The sequence below is a fragment of the Asparagus officinalis genome, chromosome 8 (genome assembly GCF_001876935.1).
Source record: "Asparagus officinalis chromosome 8, Aspof.V1, whole genome shotgun sequence".
Taxonomy (NCBI): Eukaryota; Viridiplantae; Streptophyta; class Magnoliopsida; order Asparagales; family Asparagaceae; genus Asparagus; species Asparagus officinalis.
Genome location: NC_033801.1, coordinates 16207909 through 16227748, shown reverse-complemented (window position 1 = coordinate 16227748; position 19840 = coordinate 16207909). Strand labels below are relative to the sequence as shown.

Sequence of the window (19840 nt, the reverse complement as noted above, 5' to 3'; positions counted from 1 at the left end):
TGAGAATCTATCCTCACCAATAGAACTGCATTGGGTTTATCCACCTTCTCAAAACTTTCTTTTGGCACTTTTACTAGTCAATAAAATTCACCATAGAGGTACCCAAAAAGGGTTAGTTGTGTTGATAAGCTGCCTATAAGTAGTACCCCACAATATTAAGTTCAACTCTCTTGGAAATCACTCATATAAATTTAATTTTCTGAAATATCCATTGTCATGCATAGGGAGATACCCCTTAACGGCGCCGGAGGTTTAATACACATGATTTGAAGGATCACGGGAGGTTCTCTCGTCAAACCAAAAGAAAATTCACCCCAAAAACATATATGCACAAATAGAACTACAAAGGATCTATCCTCACTTACCCATAATTCAATTTGCATGACTCTTGAGGACCAGGGACTCCTTTACATCATACAAGATTACAAACTTATGTACAAACTAAACAAACATGGTAATAGTTGCAAACTGCAACTTCTCTAGGCTAAGCAGGAGAATATATCAAAACTGCATACGAAGCAAATTAGTGACAGCCGACAATGCTTTTACCTAGAAAACCCATGTATATTACGTTGCTAACTTTCAATAAATATCAGTGTAAAACTTCTATGTTCTAAAGATTTTTTTTCTTTTTTGTGTGAAAAGCATGCAATTTCCTTTATCATGATAGAATTTATCAACAAAAGTATCTACGTATAAACAATTAGATATCTTAATTGAATAATTGATCAATGACAGTCCAGTGCTATACTGATGCACTCTCAGCATCAGAATTCCACCTTATTTACAGACAAACAAACAGAAACACCGCCAAAGTCTTAATCCCTCAACGCAGCCAGACCTCCCGTAACTTCTTCCCCTTAATTTACAGACCCATAAATAGCTTCTGCAAGCTTATAGCTCAGAATATAGATCAACATATATAGTTGCTAATCGTAGTAACATAAAAGGGTAAATTTCACTAATAACCCAGCCAAAAAGAAAAAAAGTTTGGCCCATCTTGAGTAATCCCCTAAAAGTTATGGAAAATGTCACTTAACCCCCAATACTTTTGCATTTTTCTGAATCTATTTTCAGGTAAACCCTGACATTTTGGGGTTATTTGAAAAGTTTTGGACGTTGACGACACTTCCAAAATTTTTGGGGTTTATCTCAAATTGGGCCAAACTTCTCCAGGGTGTTTCGTGGAACTTACCCCACCATAAATATACATAATACCTCCCAGACCAAGAATGATGAACCAAATGAACTCAATCTTCCAAGAGAAATCTAAGGCTCTTCAGCCCTTCAGCCGATATACTCCTCCGAACCCTCAATCTATTCACAATAATTTTCGCCGGAGGCTCCGAGTGAAAGCAAACCAAAACAACAGTTAAATTATCTACAGCTCCTCGCCTCATTGCCTCCTCAACCAATTCCTTGCAACAAACTTTCACATCATTATGTTCTTGAAGTCTCCTGCGAGCAAAATCTACTGCGTTTTGGTTCGTGAACACATCAAATAAACCATCACTGCCTATAATCAAGAACTCGTCGTCTTTTGTTAGAGTTATCATTTTGAGCTCCGGCTCGGCACTGAGGGGGCCGTGCGGTGAATTGATCTCTTTCATGCCTTCGATGTGCCAGTCTCCAAGAGCTCGGGTTACTCCGAGTTGGCCATTTAGATATCCATCATCGATATAGCCTCCAAGGGATTCAATGCGTTTTCTTTCTTTGAGGCAGCAAGGCCTGTGATCTTTGGACATTTCTATGGCTGAACCGAGACGAGAGAGTACTGCTCGGCAGTCACCAGCATTGGCGACTAGTAAAGATCTGATACCAGAAGGCAATTGAAACTAATAAGATACTGGAAAAGAGCAGGAAAACGGTTCTAAATTCAATTTGATAATAATGGACTTAAGACATTCATAGTTATCTATCAGGACTAAAATCCAAGTACTTTGGATCGACAACCTTGTTTGCCAAGGATCTTACTATAGCTCAAACCATAATTCTTTTCATATCCTCCTATGACTTTATAGCTGTCAAATTTTGTATTTGTTGGGAAAAAAATGTTTTTAGGCACTAGAATTTTGCATAAATTCTTTCTCCTTATCTGTCTTTATTTCTTTTACACTTACAATATAAAGCAATAAACCTCAACCCTCACCACAACTACGGGGTGGGGTGTAATCGTTAGGTATTTTAAGATGGCATCAGAGCAACCAAGGTTTAAATCCCACCGGCCACGAATTTAAAGCGAGATTGCTAAGAATTGGCAATACTATGTGAGTCCAGGTTTTCAGTTCATAAAAAGAGCGCTCTAGCTGCAAGCACGTGCTAGAATATAAAACAATAGCCCTCAACCCTCACCACAACTTCGGAGTTTTGGTATATGGGTTATGTACTTTAGAGCCTATTGGAATTAATATTCACTGCTGTTTGACCCTATTATAAAAACTTTATGGGAGTTTCTGTAGTTAAGCTTAAAAAGCTGAATAATACAAAAGAAAGAGTGAAAATACGTTTACAATTTAATAGAAGATTGTGTACTGGGGTTTATCAAAGGCCAAACACTATGTTGCATGAAACAAATAGGAATAGATTAATTTGTACATTAATATTTGTGCCATATATTTGGTATGGAGATGCTTATTGTACTTACTTCGTCTATGCAGATCACAAATTCATGATAAGAATGTAAGTAGTCGACAGAGTCCTTGCCAAGTTCCATTCATCCATATCAGAAAGCTAATGAAGTCTTATCCATGTTCATCTTAATTAAAATTAAAATTGTATGATGAAGCAAAGAATAAATGGTATCAGCCTCATCAAACATTTCCCTTTTTCACCAGCTTGAAAGGGTAGAAATCATGATTTGAAGTATCAGCTGATACCACTATGTATCGACTTTATCATGTCATATTTAAGCATACTGATTCTAGCCAAAAGCTAATGATACCATCGATATTGGATAATATAACTTATGCATGTTGACGTTGGCTAATAAGATGAATATAAAAGGAAATCTCATGTTTATAATTGCAAAATTTTATTTGATTATAAAGAAACAATGTGCAGAGCTCGTGCGAAATTGTCGAAAATCCTAATACCTACATCTGATACTTCCGATCCGAAACTGTTGAAGCTCCAAAATATCTGGAACTAATACCATTGATCATCGGCCTATACTAATACTGATACCGATACAGAGATCTAAGACTTGGTAAATTTATAAAATGGGAGGGCTAGAGCTCGTTGTTTGCACGTTAACATTATGCACCACATACACTTCTACAGTAAAGTGGAGTCATGTCAGAATAGCTTTACAGTTTCAGTGTATTATGTTGGAAATATATTTAATAGAGCAGAAATATAAAAGCAAAATTATATTTAATAATTCCGTTTTTAGATTAGCATAGCATTTAAACTTTGTAAATAAATTACTTAATTAAAATTAGAAGACAATAAGACCAGCCAGGGACAGTCGTGTTGTCACGTTGCACTAGAAAATCAGACAATGCGTTCGTGCAGGCAATACAGCCTGACTGCTCGCTAGCGGTAAAATAACCCCCGAAAAGTGGGCCACCTAGAGCGCATGAGCAATGGGTTCTCTATGCTCTAGCAAATGCTTCAAATTGCCCAATGATAATAAGAAAAACTATGAAAATATATAAGAGATAGTAGAAACAAAGAACTTTTTTTTAGTAAAACAACCTCTCCTGGCATCCTATTTATAGGTGCGGAGAGGATGAGGACGTGATGATAATGAGAAAATGATGATGAGACCATAAAGTTACCGTTACAAATATTTGAAATGCTCATAAACATGGTCAATTAAAACCATGGTTATTGTCAAATTAATAATCATTAAACCATTATTTTATTGTACAAACTTATGAGAAAATAAAAGATGATGAAAACTCAAATCTTTTCATAAATATAAAATATCCAACAGTCCTCCCCCTAAAGGCTGAATTTTAGAGAACATAAAACAATGAGAAACATAAATATCTATATAATACGCATATTGGACAATCTTATACTACGCAATCAGCATAGCTAGTTTTCGGCTTTGGACCTACACTTGGTAACACTTTGTGGCAAGTTGAGGAACATAATGGGCTAACCTTGAAGTAGGCCCCTTTATCAGATATTGACAAAGTACACACTATGCATTTGTTCATTGAGTAAGCAGATGGGAGCTATAATGACCGTGCTCACAAATACCGTCTCATGAGAGTTAATAAGGATCAGTCACGTGTCCTACAACAGCGGCCTACATGGAGGAAGTCCTCCAAGGATGTCTGCGACTGGAAATGACCTCTCCACAAATCGTGCATTGGACTTATTAAGAGAATAACTCATCCTAGCCGATCACATGTTAAGAGCATTGTCATCATAAGCATGGGGTAGTAGCAAGTTATAGTGCAAGTCATAAATGCACCTTATGCTACAAATGGGAGTATAAACTCATGGTTTAGTGCTCCACACGAGAATCATCAGTCCAACTTGTTCATAGCACATTGAACTTCTTCAAGGGAACAATTTGCATACCTGAAGGTTGGATTTATTCCCACTGTCAGTAATTTTCTTATGGCATTAACCCCATCCCCTTCAATGATACTAGGAACTGCATTCCTAGAGTAGTGTCATCATAAGATCATAGGCATGGGGTAATAGAAAGTTACAGTGCAAGTTATAAATGCATCTAATACTATAAATAGGAGTATAAACTCCATGGTTCAATGCTCCACACGAGAATTAACAGTCCTACTTGTTTCTACCACATTGAAGGTTGGGTTCCCACTGGTGGTGATCTCCTATATGGGCTTAACCCGATCCACCTCGACGATACTAGGATTGCATTATTAGAAAGACCATTTGTCTAATAGGACTTTGAAAATCTAGGGTCATATTTGGCTTTAGTAACCATTTTATGTTCATATTCTCTTTAAGAGATTTTACCATGCAAGTACAAAAGGCAATGTAGATAACACTCCGCATATGGGATAAATAATATATTTGCACGAGACAAAAATATAGGATAAAATAATATTTCATCTTAAGATATAAATAGAATTTAAGTCACATATACATCTACAGGCAACAAGTGATATATATCATGCATTTAAATATTTAATAAGGGAATTATTAAATATAATTTTTTTAAATATAATTTCTGCTTTATTAAATATATTTCCAACAATCTAGAAAGTCAGATGGCGAATTCGTGCATGCACTCCAACAATCTGCTTGCTAGCGGTAAAGTAATCCCCGAGAAGTCGGCCACCCACAATGCATGAGAGATGGGCTCTCCATGCTCAAAAGAATGCTACAAATTGCCAAATGATAATAAGGAAAATTATTAAAACATATAAGGGGTATAGTAGAAACAAAGTACTTTTCTTTTGCTTCTATCCTTTTTTTTGTGTATTGCCACAACATCTGATGCCATCCTATTTATAGGTGTGGAGAGGGAGCAATGATAAATGAGACAATAAAGTTACCGTAACAAATATTTGAAATGCTCATAAACATGATCAGTGAAATTCATGGTTATGTTAGGACATAGTCCGTACAATAGCTATTATTTGAGTAATAACAAACTCTCATTTAGTACTAATATTTGTTTGAGATGATATATTGCAGCTGAATACATGTATAAGGTGTGTACGAGGCGAAACAACACGAAAATCAGCACAAACGCTGATTTCAGCCATCGAACCATCAATGGGTACAAGGTCATCGATGGTCTACAAGAACAAATTGCATAATTCCATAGATAAGATTTTAGCTCATCAATGGTTCATAGAAACCCATCGATGGTACTTAGGGACCCATCGATGGTCATGAGCAACCATTGATGGTTAAATCGACTCATTGCAGATTTGATGATTTAATCATCGCCGTTCGTCATTCCTTTTGATCCCCAACTTCTACCACGTTTAGCATATCTCTTTCCTAATTGATTAAAGACTATACATGATTCAAAGAGATAAATTAGAGGAGACAATTCTAGGGTTTTGATAAGACCATTACGGTTGGTTTTTTAGATTTTCTTCTTTTTAAATTTTTGAAAAAAACAAAACAAAATTTTCCTTTTTGTATTCTTTGAAAAATTAAAAAAACTTCGAATATATATATATATATATATATATATATATATATATATTATATATATAATATAATATATATACACACCACACAAACACACACAACACCACCACACATACACACACACACACACACACACACACATATCATATGTATTTATATATGTGTGTATATATATATGTGGTATATATATTATATATATATATATATTATATATATATATATAGTATACACACCTATATATATACACACAATATATATATACATATTATATATATACACATATATATATATATATATATAATATATATATACTATATATATATATACATATACATAGCATACAGTATATATACTGTACTTTTACACAGATTGATTCAGATTGCATATTATTTTTTGGTATATCAGGCTTGATTATATCACACAGATTCATATATAGTTTTCATACAGACACACACACAATGATAAAAATATGATTACTTGACATATTTTTTCTCGAGATGTTTCATGTTACATTTTCACACACCCAGTTTTACACTTATCATGTTTAGTAATGTGAAATGGTGGTAAAAGTTTTTATATTTTTTTATAAGATATTTTTAGAATATATCAAGAGTTTTTTAGCTTGTTTTTGACTTGGATAATGCACACATTTATTCTTTATACGTACAAATGGGCATTTATGCTAAAAATAAATCAAACAAGAGAGTGTATCCGTTAGAAGATGACCAAAAATCCACTCTTATGAAATCCACAGAAAATTAAGTGTATATGTTAAAAGATAGTCAAAGACCCACACTTGGGGATTATGTTTGAGCAAATCTCATATGGTAGTCATCATGTACTGAATATTTTTATATTTAGAGTTGGTGTGAATCGTTCGCCAATATCGTTCTTCCTTTTAAATCCTATACGGTTGAGGTGATAACGACACTTTGGTCCTTTCTAAAGTGGAGATAGTTCAAATCCCAGTATTGCTCATTATTCTCTTTGATGCATCTAAATTTATCCAATGAACTAGTATAATTTTTTTACTATTTATTTCGTATACTTTACTGTGATATTTAATCTTTTTATGTGTAATTTTTATGTGATTTTTCTCGTATTAAGTGTTTTGTGATTAGATTTTAATCTCTTCTGCTATTTTTATATAAACTTTTCGTATGAACCGGTATGTATTTCTCTTCCTTACACCTTTGGGTGATTTTTATCTGAATTTTTGAGTATGAAGTGTAACCATTGGTGTGTTTTCATCTTTTGCTAATGATGTAGAACACACAGTAGATACATTTATGTCAAAGTGGGATAGTTGCAAGCCCAAATGCGGGCCTGGTCGAAGAAAATAACTAGTTTCGAAGAAACGATCACAACTTTCAAACCGTACATCAGAATTGGATGAATTATATATGAAAATCGACTATCTCGACGAGACGAAGCCATCCAAACCCATCCCTTCGGGTTCGGTTTGCGTTTTCCGTTTCGCCAAATTCCTTACTGTTTAAGAGATATTTGTATTTTTATCCGTTTTTTATTATTTTTAGTAATATTTTAAGAGTCTGTTTTGTTAAGGAAACAAATACGATTTGATCTCAGATTTGACCAGTGGACTTTCCTAGTAATAATAAGTCTTTTTAGGAGTTTTAATATTTTAGGAATTCTTTTACTATTTTTGGTAGAGTTTGAGTCCTTATAGGAGTCTTGTTTCTTTTTTTTCTATTTAAGAAGAGTCTTGTAAGCCCTAGAGGATAACTTTTGATTAATAAAATTTTGTTTTTCCTCAATAGCTCTTCGTGGATTCGAAGATTTTTCTTGGTGGATTCCGAGGCTACTACTTCCGCGTTGCGTCAATTGGTATCAGAAACTTGTTCCTCCGATCCGATGGCAGGTGATGAAGCCCCTATTTCTCGAACTGAGTTCGACGTACTGAGATCCGACATAGAGCAACTGAAGACCAATGGTGATCAAATGAGGGCTGTCATAGAGCAACTTACGATGGCAGTGGAGCGTCTGAACCCGATGGGAGTTCACAATCGCGTTGATGGTCGAGAGCAACTTACGATGGCAGTGGAGCGTCTGAACCCGATGGGAGTTCACAATCGCGTTGATGGTCGCCAACGACGTGATCTGACTCCATATGAAGAATCCTGATGGTCGCCAACGACGTGATCTGACTCCATATGAAGAATCCGACAGCGAGGAAGATCCCTATGCACCCCCACATCGCGGTGCTTATCGCAGAGACCGACGATGAAGGGATAATTATAACGCTGGAGGTTTCAAGATGAAGATGGATCTGCCATCTTTCAACGGGAAACTTCATATTGAAAAGTTCCTCGACTGGATTGCAGAAGTAGAGAGATTTTTTGAGTATATGGAGATCCAAGAAGAATGGAAGGTAAAATTAGTGGCTTACCGACTCAAAGGTGGAGCTTCAGCTTGGTGAGAATCTGTTTGTCTGAATCAATCCCGTCAAGGAACACCGAAGGTCGATAGGTGGGAAAAGATGAAGAAGCTATTGAGAGCCCGTTTCTTACCAAGCGATTATGAACAAGTTTTATTCGGGCAGTACCAGAATTGTAAGCAGGGTGAAAGAACCGTGGATGAGTACACAAGAATTCTATCGACTATCATCCCGCAACAACTTACATGAGAGCGAGGTCCAACAGATGTCTCGATATAAGGGGGGTTGAAGATGGCGATTCAGGATCGTGTATCTCTACAACAGACCTATACCTTGGCAGACACAGTTAGCCTAGCCGAGAAGGTGGAGCGACAACTCGGACAAAATAGTAAAGGTCCATGGGCAGCTTCCGACGGATCGCGCACGAGCTTTAATCGTGGTAAACAGTCCCAAACAGTTTCTGATCAAAATACTACAACGGAGAAAGGCAAGGGTCCAGCGACAATAACTGCAAAGAAGACTACACCTCCGAACCCATATGTCAAGCCTGACCCAATCAAGTGCTATAGATGTGGACAGCCTGATCATCGATCCAATCAGTGTCCTAAAAGAGGTGTTGTGAACATAGTGGATTATGAAGATGAAGTTACAGACCGTGACGAAGCTGAAGACTACGATGGTGGATTAGATCCTGATGATGATGGGGAACAACTCTCATGTGTTGTGCGGCGTCTATTGTTGGTCCTAAAGACAGAAGAGCTACCGCAGAGGCATAACATCTTTCGCACGAGATGTACCGTGAAACAGAAGATCTGTAATGTCATCATTAATAGTGGGAACAGCGAGAATATTGCCTCTCGGCGTATGGTGGAGAAGTTAGGATTAAAAACAGAGAAGTATCCCGCCCCTTACAAGATTGGTTGGATTCGAAAGGGTAGCGACGTACAAGTTGATGAAGTGTGTAGAGTATCCTTTTTCATTGGCCGAACTTATATCGATGAGGCATTATGTGATGTAGTTGAGATGAACGCATGTCATATCTTATTAGGCAGGCCATGACAGTTTGATGTTAATGCCACACATCGGAGAAAGGATAATGTTTATATATTTAAGAAGGATGGTCAACGAATTGTGCTTAAACCTCTAACTGAGAAGGGGCATGTCAATACTAATGTGACTGAAAAGAAGACTTTCTTGGTCGTTGACAATGAAGATTTTATGAAAGAAGTGAAGCAGTCCAACGAGGTTTATACTCTTGTTTTGTCGGGAAAGGAGGATTCTACCACAGCCGAAATTTCACTTGGAGTTCAAACCCGCTTACAGCAATTTAAAACAGTTATGCCTAACGATCTGCCATCTGAATTACCAATGCTTCGAGACGTGTAACATCAGATTGATTTCATCACTGGATCTCGACTACCAAATCTGTCACACTATCGGATGAACCCAAAGGAAGGAGAGATTTTGCAGAAGCAAGTGGATGATCTCATCCAGAAGGATCTTATACGGCCTAGCATGAGTCCATGTGCCGTACCAGCACTACTAGTCCCAAAGAAGAACGGAAAGTGGCGCATGTGTGTGGACGGTAGGGCTATTAATAAAATCACCGTGAAGTATCGATTTCCTATCCCACGCCTGAAAGACATGCTAACATGTTATCTGGATCAAAATTGTTCTCAAAGATAGATCTCAAGAGTGGTTATCATCAGATTCGGATTAGAGAAAGAGATGAGTGGAAGACTGCATTCAAGACAAAAGAAGACCTGTATGAGTGGTTAGTAATGTCTTTTGGCCTTTCTAATGCTCCCAGCACTTTTATACGTTTGATGAATCAGGTATTAAAACTCTTTATCGATAAGTTTGTTGTAGTTTACTTTGATGATATCCTGATTTATAGCCAGAGTGGGACTGCATATCTGGACCACTTGAGGGAGGTACTAACAGTTTTGCAGACGAACAAGTTGTACATCAATCTAAAGAAATGTAACTTCATGACCAGTAACCTTGTATTCCTAGGCTTTGTTGTTAGCGCAGAGGGCATCCATGTTGATGAAGAGAAGGTCCGTGCTATTCGAGATTGGCCTACACCGAAGACAGTAAGCGAAGTTCGTAGTTTTCATGACCTAGCAACATTCTACAGAAGATTTGTCAGAAACTTCAGCAGTATTGTAGCTCCTATCACTGAGTGCATGAAGAAAGGCAAATTCAATTAGGGGACGATGCGGATCGTAGCTTTGCACTGATCAAAGAGAAATTATCCACCACACCAGTACTTGCACTTCCAGATTTTTAAAAGATCTTTGAAGTTGATTGTGATGCGTCCATCATAGGAATTGGTGGTGTTTTATCTCAGGAAGGGCGTCCAGTTACTTTTTATAGTGAGAAACTCAGCGAAGCTTGGCAGAAGTGGAGCACATATGAGCTGGAGTTATATGTCATAGTTCAGTCTTTAAAGCAATAGGAGCACTATTTGATCTCGAGAGAGTTTCTGCTTCACACTGATCATCAGGCTTTGAAAACCCTTAATAGTCAGACTATCATCAACCGTATGCATGCTCGTTGGATCGCATATCTGCAACGTTTCACCTTTGTTTTGAAGCATAAATCCAGACAGCAGAATAATGTTACAGATGCACTCAGTAGGAGAGCTGGATTGTTGGTAACTTTGAAGGCTGAAGTGATTGGGTTTGAGTAGGAGAGCTGGATTGTTGGTAACTTTGAAGGCTGAAGTGATTGGGTTTGAGTACCTTAAGGAGCTGTATGCAGAGGATGAAGGCTGAAGTGATTGGGTTTGAGTACCTTAAGGAGCTGTATGCAGAGGATGAAGATTTTAAGAAGATTTGTAACGACTACCTTCAAAATAAATCAGTCAAAGACTTTCATATTCATGGTGGTTACCTATTTTATGGCGATCAATTGTGCATACCTCAGAGTTCACTAAGAGAGCAGATAATTCGAGACCTTCATGCTGGCGGACTAGGAGGACACTTGGGACGTGATAAAACAATTACAGCCATTGAAGAACTATATTACTGGCCTCAGTTGAAGAAGAGAGCAGAAAAATATGTACGACGTTGTCCAGTTTGTCAAGTTACTAAGGGACAGTCTCAGAATACAGGATTGTATACACCTTTACCTGTTCCTGATGCACCATGACATGATATCTCTATGGAGTTTGTGTTGGGACTGCCTTGAACCCAACGAGGCATGGATTCTGTTTTTGTTATGGTTGACAGGTTTTCGAAGATGACGCACTTTATTCCGTGCAAGAAGACTGCAGATGCGAGCAACATTGCCAATCTTTTCTTTCGGGAGATAGTTCGTCTTTATGGAGTGTCGAAGTCCATTACATCCGATCGAGATTCTAAGTTCTTATCTTACTTTTGAAGAACTTTGTGGCATCAATTCAATACTTCTCTTAAGTTTAGTACTGCCTATCACCCTCAAACAGATGGCCAAACTGAAGTGGTCAATCACACCCTCGGCAATCTTCTTTGATCCATCTCTGGAGATCGACTAAAACAGTGGGATCTTGCTTTGGCACATGCTGAGTTTGCTTATAACTGTATGAAGAGTCGAACTACAGGCAAGGTACCCTTTGTGATTGTGTATGAAAGGCTTCCGAATCATTATCTCGACCTTGCTTCATTACCTAAGCTTCCTGGACAGAGTGTTCCTGCAGATCATATGGTTGAAAATATACGGGCTATCCAACAGGAAGTAAAGAAGAAGATAGAACAGTCTAATGCTAAATATAAGAATGATGCTGATCGACACAGGAGGCAGAAGGTGTTTGAAAAGGGAGACATGGTGATGGTGTTTCTGTGAAAAGAACGTTTTCCAGTGGGCACCTACAACAAGCTGAAGAATAAGAAGTATGGTCCATGCAAAATACTAAAGAAGATTAGCGACAATGCTTATGTGGTTGACCTTCCTACAGATTTGGGTATTTCTCCTAGTTTTAATATTGCAGATTTGTTTGAGTATTACCCACCAGAAGAAATAACTATTCATGCAAGTGTAAGCTCGGGGTCGAGCTCTTTTCAAGCAGGGGAGACTGATGTAGAACACACAGCAGACACGTTTATGTCAAAGTGGGACAGTCGCAAGCCCAAATGCGGGCTTGGTCGAAGAAAATAACTAGTTTCGAAGAAACGACTGTAACTTTCAAACTGTACGTCGGAATTTGATGAATTATATATGAAAATCGACTATCTCGACGAGACGGAGCCATCCAAACCCACCCCTTCGGGTTCGGTTTGCGTTTTCCGTTTCACCAAATTCCTTACGGTTTGAGAGATATTTGTATTTTTGTCTGTTTTTTTACTATTTTTAGTAATATTTTAAGAGTCTGTTTTGTTTAGGAAACAAATCAGATTTGATCTCAGATTTGACCGGTTGACTTTCCTAGTAATAAGGAGTCTTTTTAGGAGTTTTAATATTTTAGGAATTCTTTTACTATTTTTTGGTAGAGTTTGAGTCTTTGTAGGAGTCTTGTTTCTTTTTTTCTATTTAAGAAGAGTCTTGTAAGCCCTAGAGGATAACTTTTGATTAATAAAATTTTGTTTTTCCTCAATAGCTCTTCGTGGATTCGAAGCTCTTCGTAGATTCAGAGATTTTCCTTGGTGGATTCCGAGGCTACTATTTCTGCGATGCGTTAGCTAATAACAAATGGGGGAGAGTTTTGGTGTGAAAATTTAAAAATTTTTGATGGTCTTTGCATGAGTGGAGTTTTGGTTAAGTGATTTCATGTTTTTTGATTTTTTGAAAATTTTTTAAAACACTCGATGCACTATTTTGGGGGAGTTTTTAAAATACTTGTGCTTGATTACACTTTTCATGAATGCATGAATGTAGGGTGAGTGTTGCATATCTTTTCCTTTTGCATGAAAGTCTATTTGTGCTTATTGTCGCTATTTATATATCTAAAATATGCATATATTCAGGTATTTCAAATTTTAACTTTGTTATCATCAAAAGAGGAAGATTGTTAGGATGTAGTCCGTACAATAGCTCTCTTTTGAGTAATAACAACCTCTCATTTAATACTAATATTTGTTTTTTGAAATGATATAGTACATCTGAATATGGGTATAAGACGTGTATAAGGCGAAACGACATGAAAATCAGCACAAATGTTGATTTTAGCCATTGAACCATCGATGAGCGTCAGGAACCCATCGATGGGTATGAGGTCATTGATGGTCTATATAAATAATTTGCAAAATTCTAGAGACAAGATTTTAGTTCATCGATGGTTCACAGGAACCCATCAGTGGTGCTCAGATTTTAGTTCATCGATGGTTCACAGGAACCCATCAGTGGTGCTCAAGGACCCATCGATGGTCGTGAGCAACCATCGACAGTTAAGTTGATTGATGGCAAATTTGATGATTTAATCATAGTCCTTTGTTGTTCCTTTTGATCTTCGACTTCAATCATGTTTATGGTCTCTTTCGTGGTAGATTAAAGGCTATATATGATTGAAAGAGATAAATTAGAGGAGAGAATTCTAAGGTTTCGATAAGAGCTTTAGGGTTTTGATTAGAGAAGATATTGGATTGAAAATTTTAACTCTCAGAGCATCAAACCTTTTCTAGTCACTTCCATCATCTTTGGATCATCTCAGCAAGGAGAATTGACCTTGATTTCATCATCTACACCGTTCTTCATTAAGCTTCATTTTGATTCATCGAAGGACGATTTGTTAATCGAAAAGGGCTGTAAGATCTGTATTTATTTGTTTGTTTCAAACTTGCTTTACGGTGTACTCAAGCCGGTGTTAATTGATGGTTGGTACTAACTAGGGCTAGGTGTTTGAGGAGAGTTAGGTCAGACGATCGGTTTTGAGTAGATTTCAGGATGCAATCTTTGTAAGCCTACTGAATTAGGTTGTGATTCAAAACTCTTAGCATAGTGAGGAAGCGTCTTCGTGAGAAGGAAGAGTGGACAATGAACATAGAATTGCTATCCAAACCACTATAAAATCTTACATGTTCTTGGATGGCTATTTTTCGCTTTTATTTAATCTATTCCGTTGTTTATTATGTGTTTCTTCAGCGCAAAACGATAACAATCATATTCACGCTCTCTAGGCTTGCATCTTAGTTCCAACAGACTATTGCTCAAATTAATGGTCATTAATCATGATTTTATTGTATGACTTATGAGAAGATAAAAGATAATGAAAACTCAACTTTTCATAAATAAAATATCCAACATATTCATGTCCTTGTCCATGTGGTAACTTAAATTTCCATCTCTGATATACAGTATAAGCAAAAAATTAATATATATTGCTTTAATCTTCACTACTTCAAGAATCCCCGCAGACACAACTATTACCTTCACTTTTTTTTTCTTATGCTTCTGGAAGAATATCAAATGCTAGAACAAAAATAAGAATACATATGAACATTGACATTTCAAATACACCATGAAGCTTTAAAGCTATTATACTGAAAATATATAAAAAAGAAAAGATTTAGACAAAATCATCAAAGAACACACCTGCCAAAAATCATTGCAGTGAGTGCTGTAGTTCCAGAAGATAGTGTGGATTCAAGAGAGCATGACTCTGCAAACTGAACATCAGTCTGCACAAATGACCTTGTAACAACTTTTTCGAGTTTCAGAGGGAAATCAGCATCCTCCACAATAAGTCTAGGCAAATTGTCACGGACAAAATTTGCAGCACCTTTTCCTCCATGTCCATCAAAAACCTGAGACGTAAATTTAAACCAAGCTACTTTAGATCCAAAAAAAATTTGTTCAATCAATTTCATTTTGGAAAAAATCCATCAGATAATTGAATAGTCATGTGGCGGATAAAAGAACTACTCTTGAAACTTAGTCCTTTCTTACTAAAATTTGCGTTAGATATATAGGAATAACTCGAAGTCACAAAATAAGCCCAAAAGCCAGTTTGAGAAAAATATCCTTTTACTTTCATGTATTCATAACAACTATGAGAGAGATCATATCAATAATGATGCTGGTAGTGGTAGCAAATCATGACAGTAACCAAACTGGGTAATAACAGAGGCCCTCTTATTTACTGTCTAGTTGGGACAAACAAGATGGAAATATAACAATAAATGGGCATCACTGTAACTCACATAACAGAAGTTCCTCAACAAACAGAGTCTAACATATATCAAAATTTGATAGGCATCAACTAATGTAAATTATTCGAAGTCATGTGCGGGGCCAAAGTTGAATAGTAATTATCTTGTGATATTTTAGTAAATTGAGTAGAATGATTTCAAGAGGAAGTGATATATCAATCAGCTCTATGGACGTATCTAGAAAACATGAATAGAGATAGAATAACATTTTTTAGAATAACAAGTGCTCTACCTATGATGATAAGCGTCATCTACAGATAGTCAAATAGAAAGAATTAACACCAAAAAACAGGAACAGGGATTTAGAAAGGGCTTACTCCAAAGAAGGAAACAACTTCCTCACTAGAAGAATGACAACTGAACTTTTCTGCCAAGTCAGAGATACAAACATGAGTATCTTCCATACAATCGCGACTGCCAATATCAGACCACTCCCCTGACCGGATGATTGGAGTGAAACTTGTTAGCTGACTCTCCCCGTTTTCTGTTGAGGTTGTGCTCTCACATATTGCTTCCAACTGCCGGTAGAAAACCATATAAAATATCAAATAAAAAGCAATAAGAAACATGTTTTCCAATATGCTAACCAAGTTAGTACAATAATTGACATTGTTAAACAGTTTGATTATAAGATGAATCGTAGCACAATTGCATAATACAAAATTAGACATGCGTAAGTAATTGAACAAGAGTGACAAGTTTATAATAGAAACAAATACACACAACAATTCAGCTTCTGATCCATTAGGTTAGATTACTTATAGAATCACTTTTCACGTGAGGTCACTTGTGGATTTTGGGACATTATCAAATCTAAACTCAAAATATTGCTGCAAAGTAAATGTTCAACTTTATCATTCGAGTATGCTGGCCCACCAGATTTCATGAACCAAATATCATTAAACTTGTAATATACGCAAAGTAAACCATCAAGTTAGCAGTACTAATACGAGCAACAATGTTTCAACATCTAGAACATCCATAAAGTTCTTGATGTGGCATCTTTTAAATCAGCATATGCATTTTGGGGCTACACATATATGACGTCGGATACCTTTATCTTCTCTAATATTCTGAGAAACAATGTACAAGCCAGGCCTTAGGAGCTTGGCAACATCATCAGATCATATAAATCAAAGCATCTGCGTCTGTCTCCATCTATTTTATTGCTTCCCACCAAGCTTTCCACCTATCATAGACTACCTATGGATCCTATTTTCTTCTCCATGCCCAATCTTGAAGTTTCTATATCACACAGTCAATTCTCTTTCACACGTTCACCAGTAAAAATTCCACAATTGACAATGATAGCTCCAAAAAAAAAAGAGCACAATCATCCTCTCTCTACCTCGAGGGGGAAAAATCACCATCAGACTGTTAATTATGATATTTCTTGAGCTTTTGTCTTTGGGTGCCTATAAAGGGACATCGGTGCGCACTTATTGACTTACTGTTTGCTATAATACTCGACAAATATAATAATTAGCTAATGATTGCAAAGGTCAAATTAAACCATCTTTATTCACATGCTGGAATCATTGAGAGTACATCCATCCAATAATCATTGGAAATGCAACATTGAACTTGTTATTGAGCAGAACATTACGAATATTCAAACCGAACCTATCTCGCATTTACAATTGATCAACAAAAGAAGTATAAACTAATGCCATGTATTATGGATATATGTATGACAAAATAAATTATACCATAATTATAACATGAGATGAACACCGCCATATCATGATATCGAAGGAACTGCAGCTGCAAATAGTGATGCATCACTAGAATAATAACAAAACATATAAAGTAGTAATGTATAAAAGCAAGTGCCTATGATACTGATTTCAGCTAAACTTTCATTGACAGTCCAAGCTAAGGGTTGCTAAAAAAAATAAGCTAGAAGAATAATTAGAGAATACATATCATACCTACTTATTTAATTTTACCAAGAAAATCCTTCGATTATGAGAGTATTCAAGGGCCAAATATACTAACAGCAAAGCAACACAATCACCAAGAGAAAAATAAAATGAAAACCAAGCAATCTAAGAAAAAAAACCACACAAAATGAATAACTCTGAACCTAAAAAGGCATATTGCTATAAAATCCTGCTTACTGAAGAACAAAAGAGCAAATCGTGCCCCATTTACAACACATAATTGAGCCCAGAAACAATCCAAACTAACAAACAGAACACACCCAAATTCTCATCTTCACGATAAATTTCCAAACGCACAAAAGATTAGGAAATAAGCGTCAGAAAATGAGCTATAATTCATACAAAAAATAGCCCAATTTAGGGGAAAAAAGAAAAAATAAAGGAGGAATAAAATTGAACAAGGCAAATAAAAGAGGAGACCCATCTAAAACAACCCAAACAGAACAGAACCCAGATGCCAAACTCCAATCTTTAGACACCCTCCGCCTCCATTCATCTCAAAATCAAGCAAAAACACGAAATTTGCACAAAAACTTAGTAAATTTTACCAACTACTTACATGGGTCTGAGCCAAATCAGGACTTTTCTCCATCTGGGTCTTCCCAAAACTTGATCTTTCCGTCACTCGTCCAGTATTCTCTTCTAGTTCCTCAAGACACATGATTTGTTCTTTGAGGCCAGGACACCAGCAGTCCACAAAAAGACCAGAGAGAGAATAAACTATTTAGTCAAGATTCTGAGAATATTTGTTGATTCCGCTAATGGAGAAAGGAATGGAGCAGGAAAAATGTTGGATTTAACAACTGAAATTGGAAGTAGATTTTATTAAGCTGCAGGGGGAGTAATTAAAGGAGCAGGATTTTATATATATAGGTGAGGGGAGAGAGAGAGATTTTAAGTGGGGTTAATGAACAGAGATTTTTTTGTTTCTGTTTTCAAAGAGAGAGAGAGAGAGAGAGAGAGATTATGAAAAGGCACACGTGTATTGCGAGGGAAATTTACAGATTGACACCTGGCTCTTTTGGGGGGTAATATTGTAAGATTAGATTATGAATGGGGAGTTCATAGATTGCAAGTTTGCAACAAATTTCCAGATTTGTTGACCTGCAGTGAGCACAATTTAAGAAACCTCAACTGAATTAGCTCAATATTTACCTCATTTATTTACTTGGAACTTTGTCCTGGGTTGGAATTATGATTTACTTGTATCTTTGTTTTAGTTTCTACCCATTTTAGATCAATTTAATCTTTGTTTTACAAGTCTTGATTATCATGAGGTGATCGGCTTGTATTGATAAACTTGAATTATTGACTTTTTTATTTTTATTAATTTGTTAGGATGTCAATTATGTCATTTAAGTAGTCACGCTTGAAATTGGTAAACTTTGAAAATTATATCCATTCAGTTTGTGTGAACGTCAACGAGAAATCCTTAATGGTTCATATTTTAAAATTTTCTATTAACTTTAATAAATACTCTTGAAATCATCTATATATTAATTTTATTGAAAATCAGTTATAACCCAATGTTGGTAGAAATCTAACAATGAATTTGTTATACAATTATAAGGGATTTTACCAATACAATCTACAATAACATAGGATTCCTAAAATACGGTTATCCTTAAGAAAAAATACAATGATTTTCTTAAATTCAATAACCAAGAAGTGTCACAACACAAGTATGTTCGGGGCAATGTAAGTTTTGGGACGTTAGAGTATGATATATTGTTTTGCTTTGAACCACTATTAAAAATGACTAGTTAATGTTACAACTTGGCTGTCATAATTTGCTATTTAAACTCATTTGTATCACCATATTAATCCGATGTGGAGCTATTTTTTTTAGAATCACAATCACCACACCTTAAATAGGCTACATTCTCATGACGACATGCTAATTCAATTATTCCAATAACACCATAACACGATATTGATGCTAGACATGCCTCCTACAAGTTCTAGAGGCAATTTCCATTGGGCTCACACGATGTAATCTAATCCTGTATAGACTATAGTTTTACACTTCTAACTCTCTAGCTGCTCTGATTTGTTGCGCCCTAGGTCAGGAAGATCCTTGACACGATGACAGAAGCTCTGGAACTCACTAAGTGCAACACGTACAGCTCAATTTACCGCAAAAATTGTTAGCCAAAATATTTATTAAGAAATATATATAACCACACAATTTGAAGAGGCGGAACCTACTAGACAAGTTGCATGTATTCCCAACCGCAATTTCTCTATAAAGTACATGCTCAATAATAGCCTCA

At 36.3% G+C, this 19840-nt stretch overlaps 1 protein-coding gene across 2 annotated transcripts; it reads right to left on the bottom strand.

Annotated features, from left to right (window-relative positions):
- On the bottom strand, nt 691-18479 carry LOC109820584 (probable protein phosphatase 2C 27). 2 transcript variants are annotated; one of them, XM_020386740.1, is made up of 5 exons: nt 18127-18479; nt 17334-17388; nt 15942-16142; nt 15008-15219; nt 691-1812 (listed from the first exon to the last, which is right to left on the bottom strand). In XM_020386740.1, exons 2-5 carry the CDS (start codon nt 17367-17369, stop codon nt 1251-1253), a joined length of 1011 nt encoding a protein of 336 aa, XP_020242329.1. In that variant the 5' UTR covers nt 17370-17388; nt 18127-18479; the 3' UTR covers nt 691-1250. The 2 variants fall into 2 exon arrangements, with proteins under 2 accessions (XP_020242329.1, XP_020242328.1); XM_020386739.1 differs by lacking the exon at nt 17334-17388 and having other exon boundaries at nt 18127-18477.

Excerpts from the sequence above, each read along its gene's own strand:
- LOC109820584 (XM_020386739.1), bottom strand. The coding sequence starts at position 18,228 with ATGTGTCTTGAGGAACTAGAAGAGAATACTGGACGAGTGACGGAAAGA. Across the intron at positions 16,143-18,126 it reads CTGATTTGGCTCAGACCCAT|TTGGAAGCAATATGTGAGAG; the intron begins GTAAGTAGTTGG and ends TTCTACCGGCAG. Across the intron at positions 15,220-15,941 it reads AAGTTGTTTCCTTCTTTGGA|GTTTTTGATGGACATGGAGG; the intron begins GTAAGCCCTTTC and ends TTTACGTCTCAG.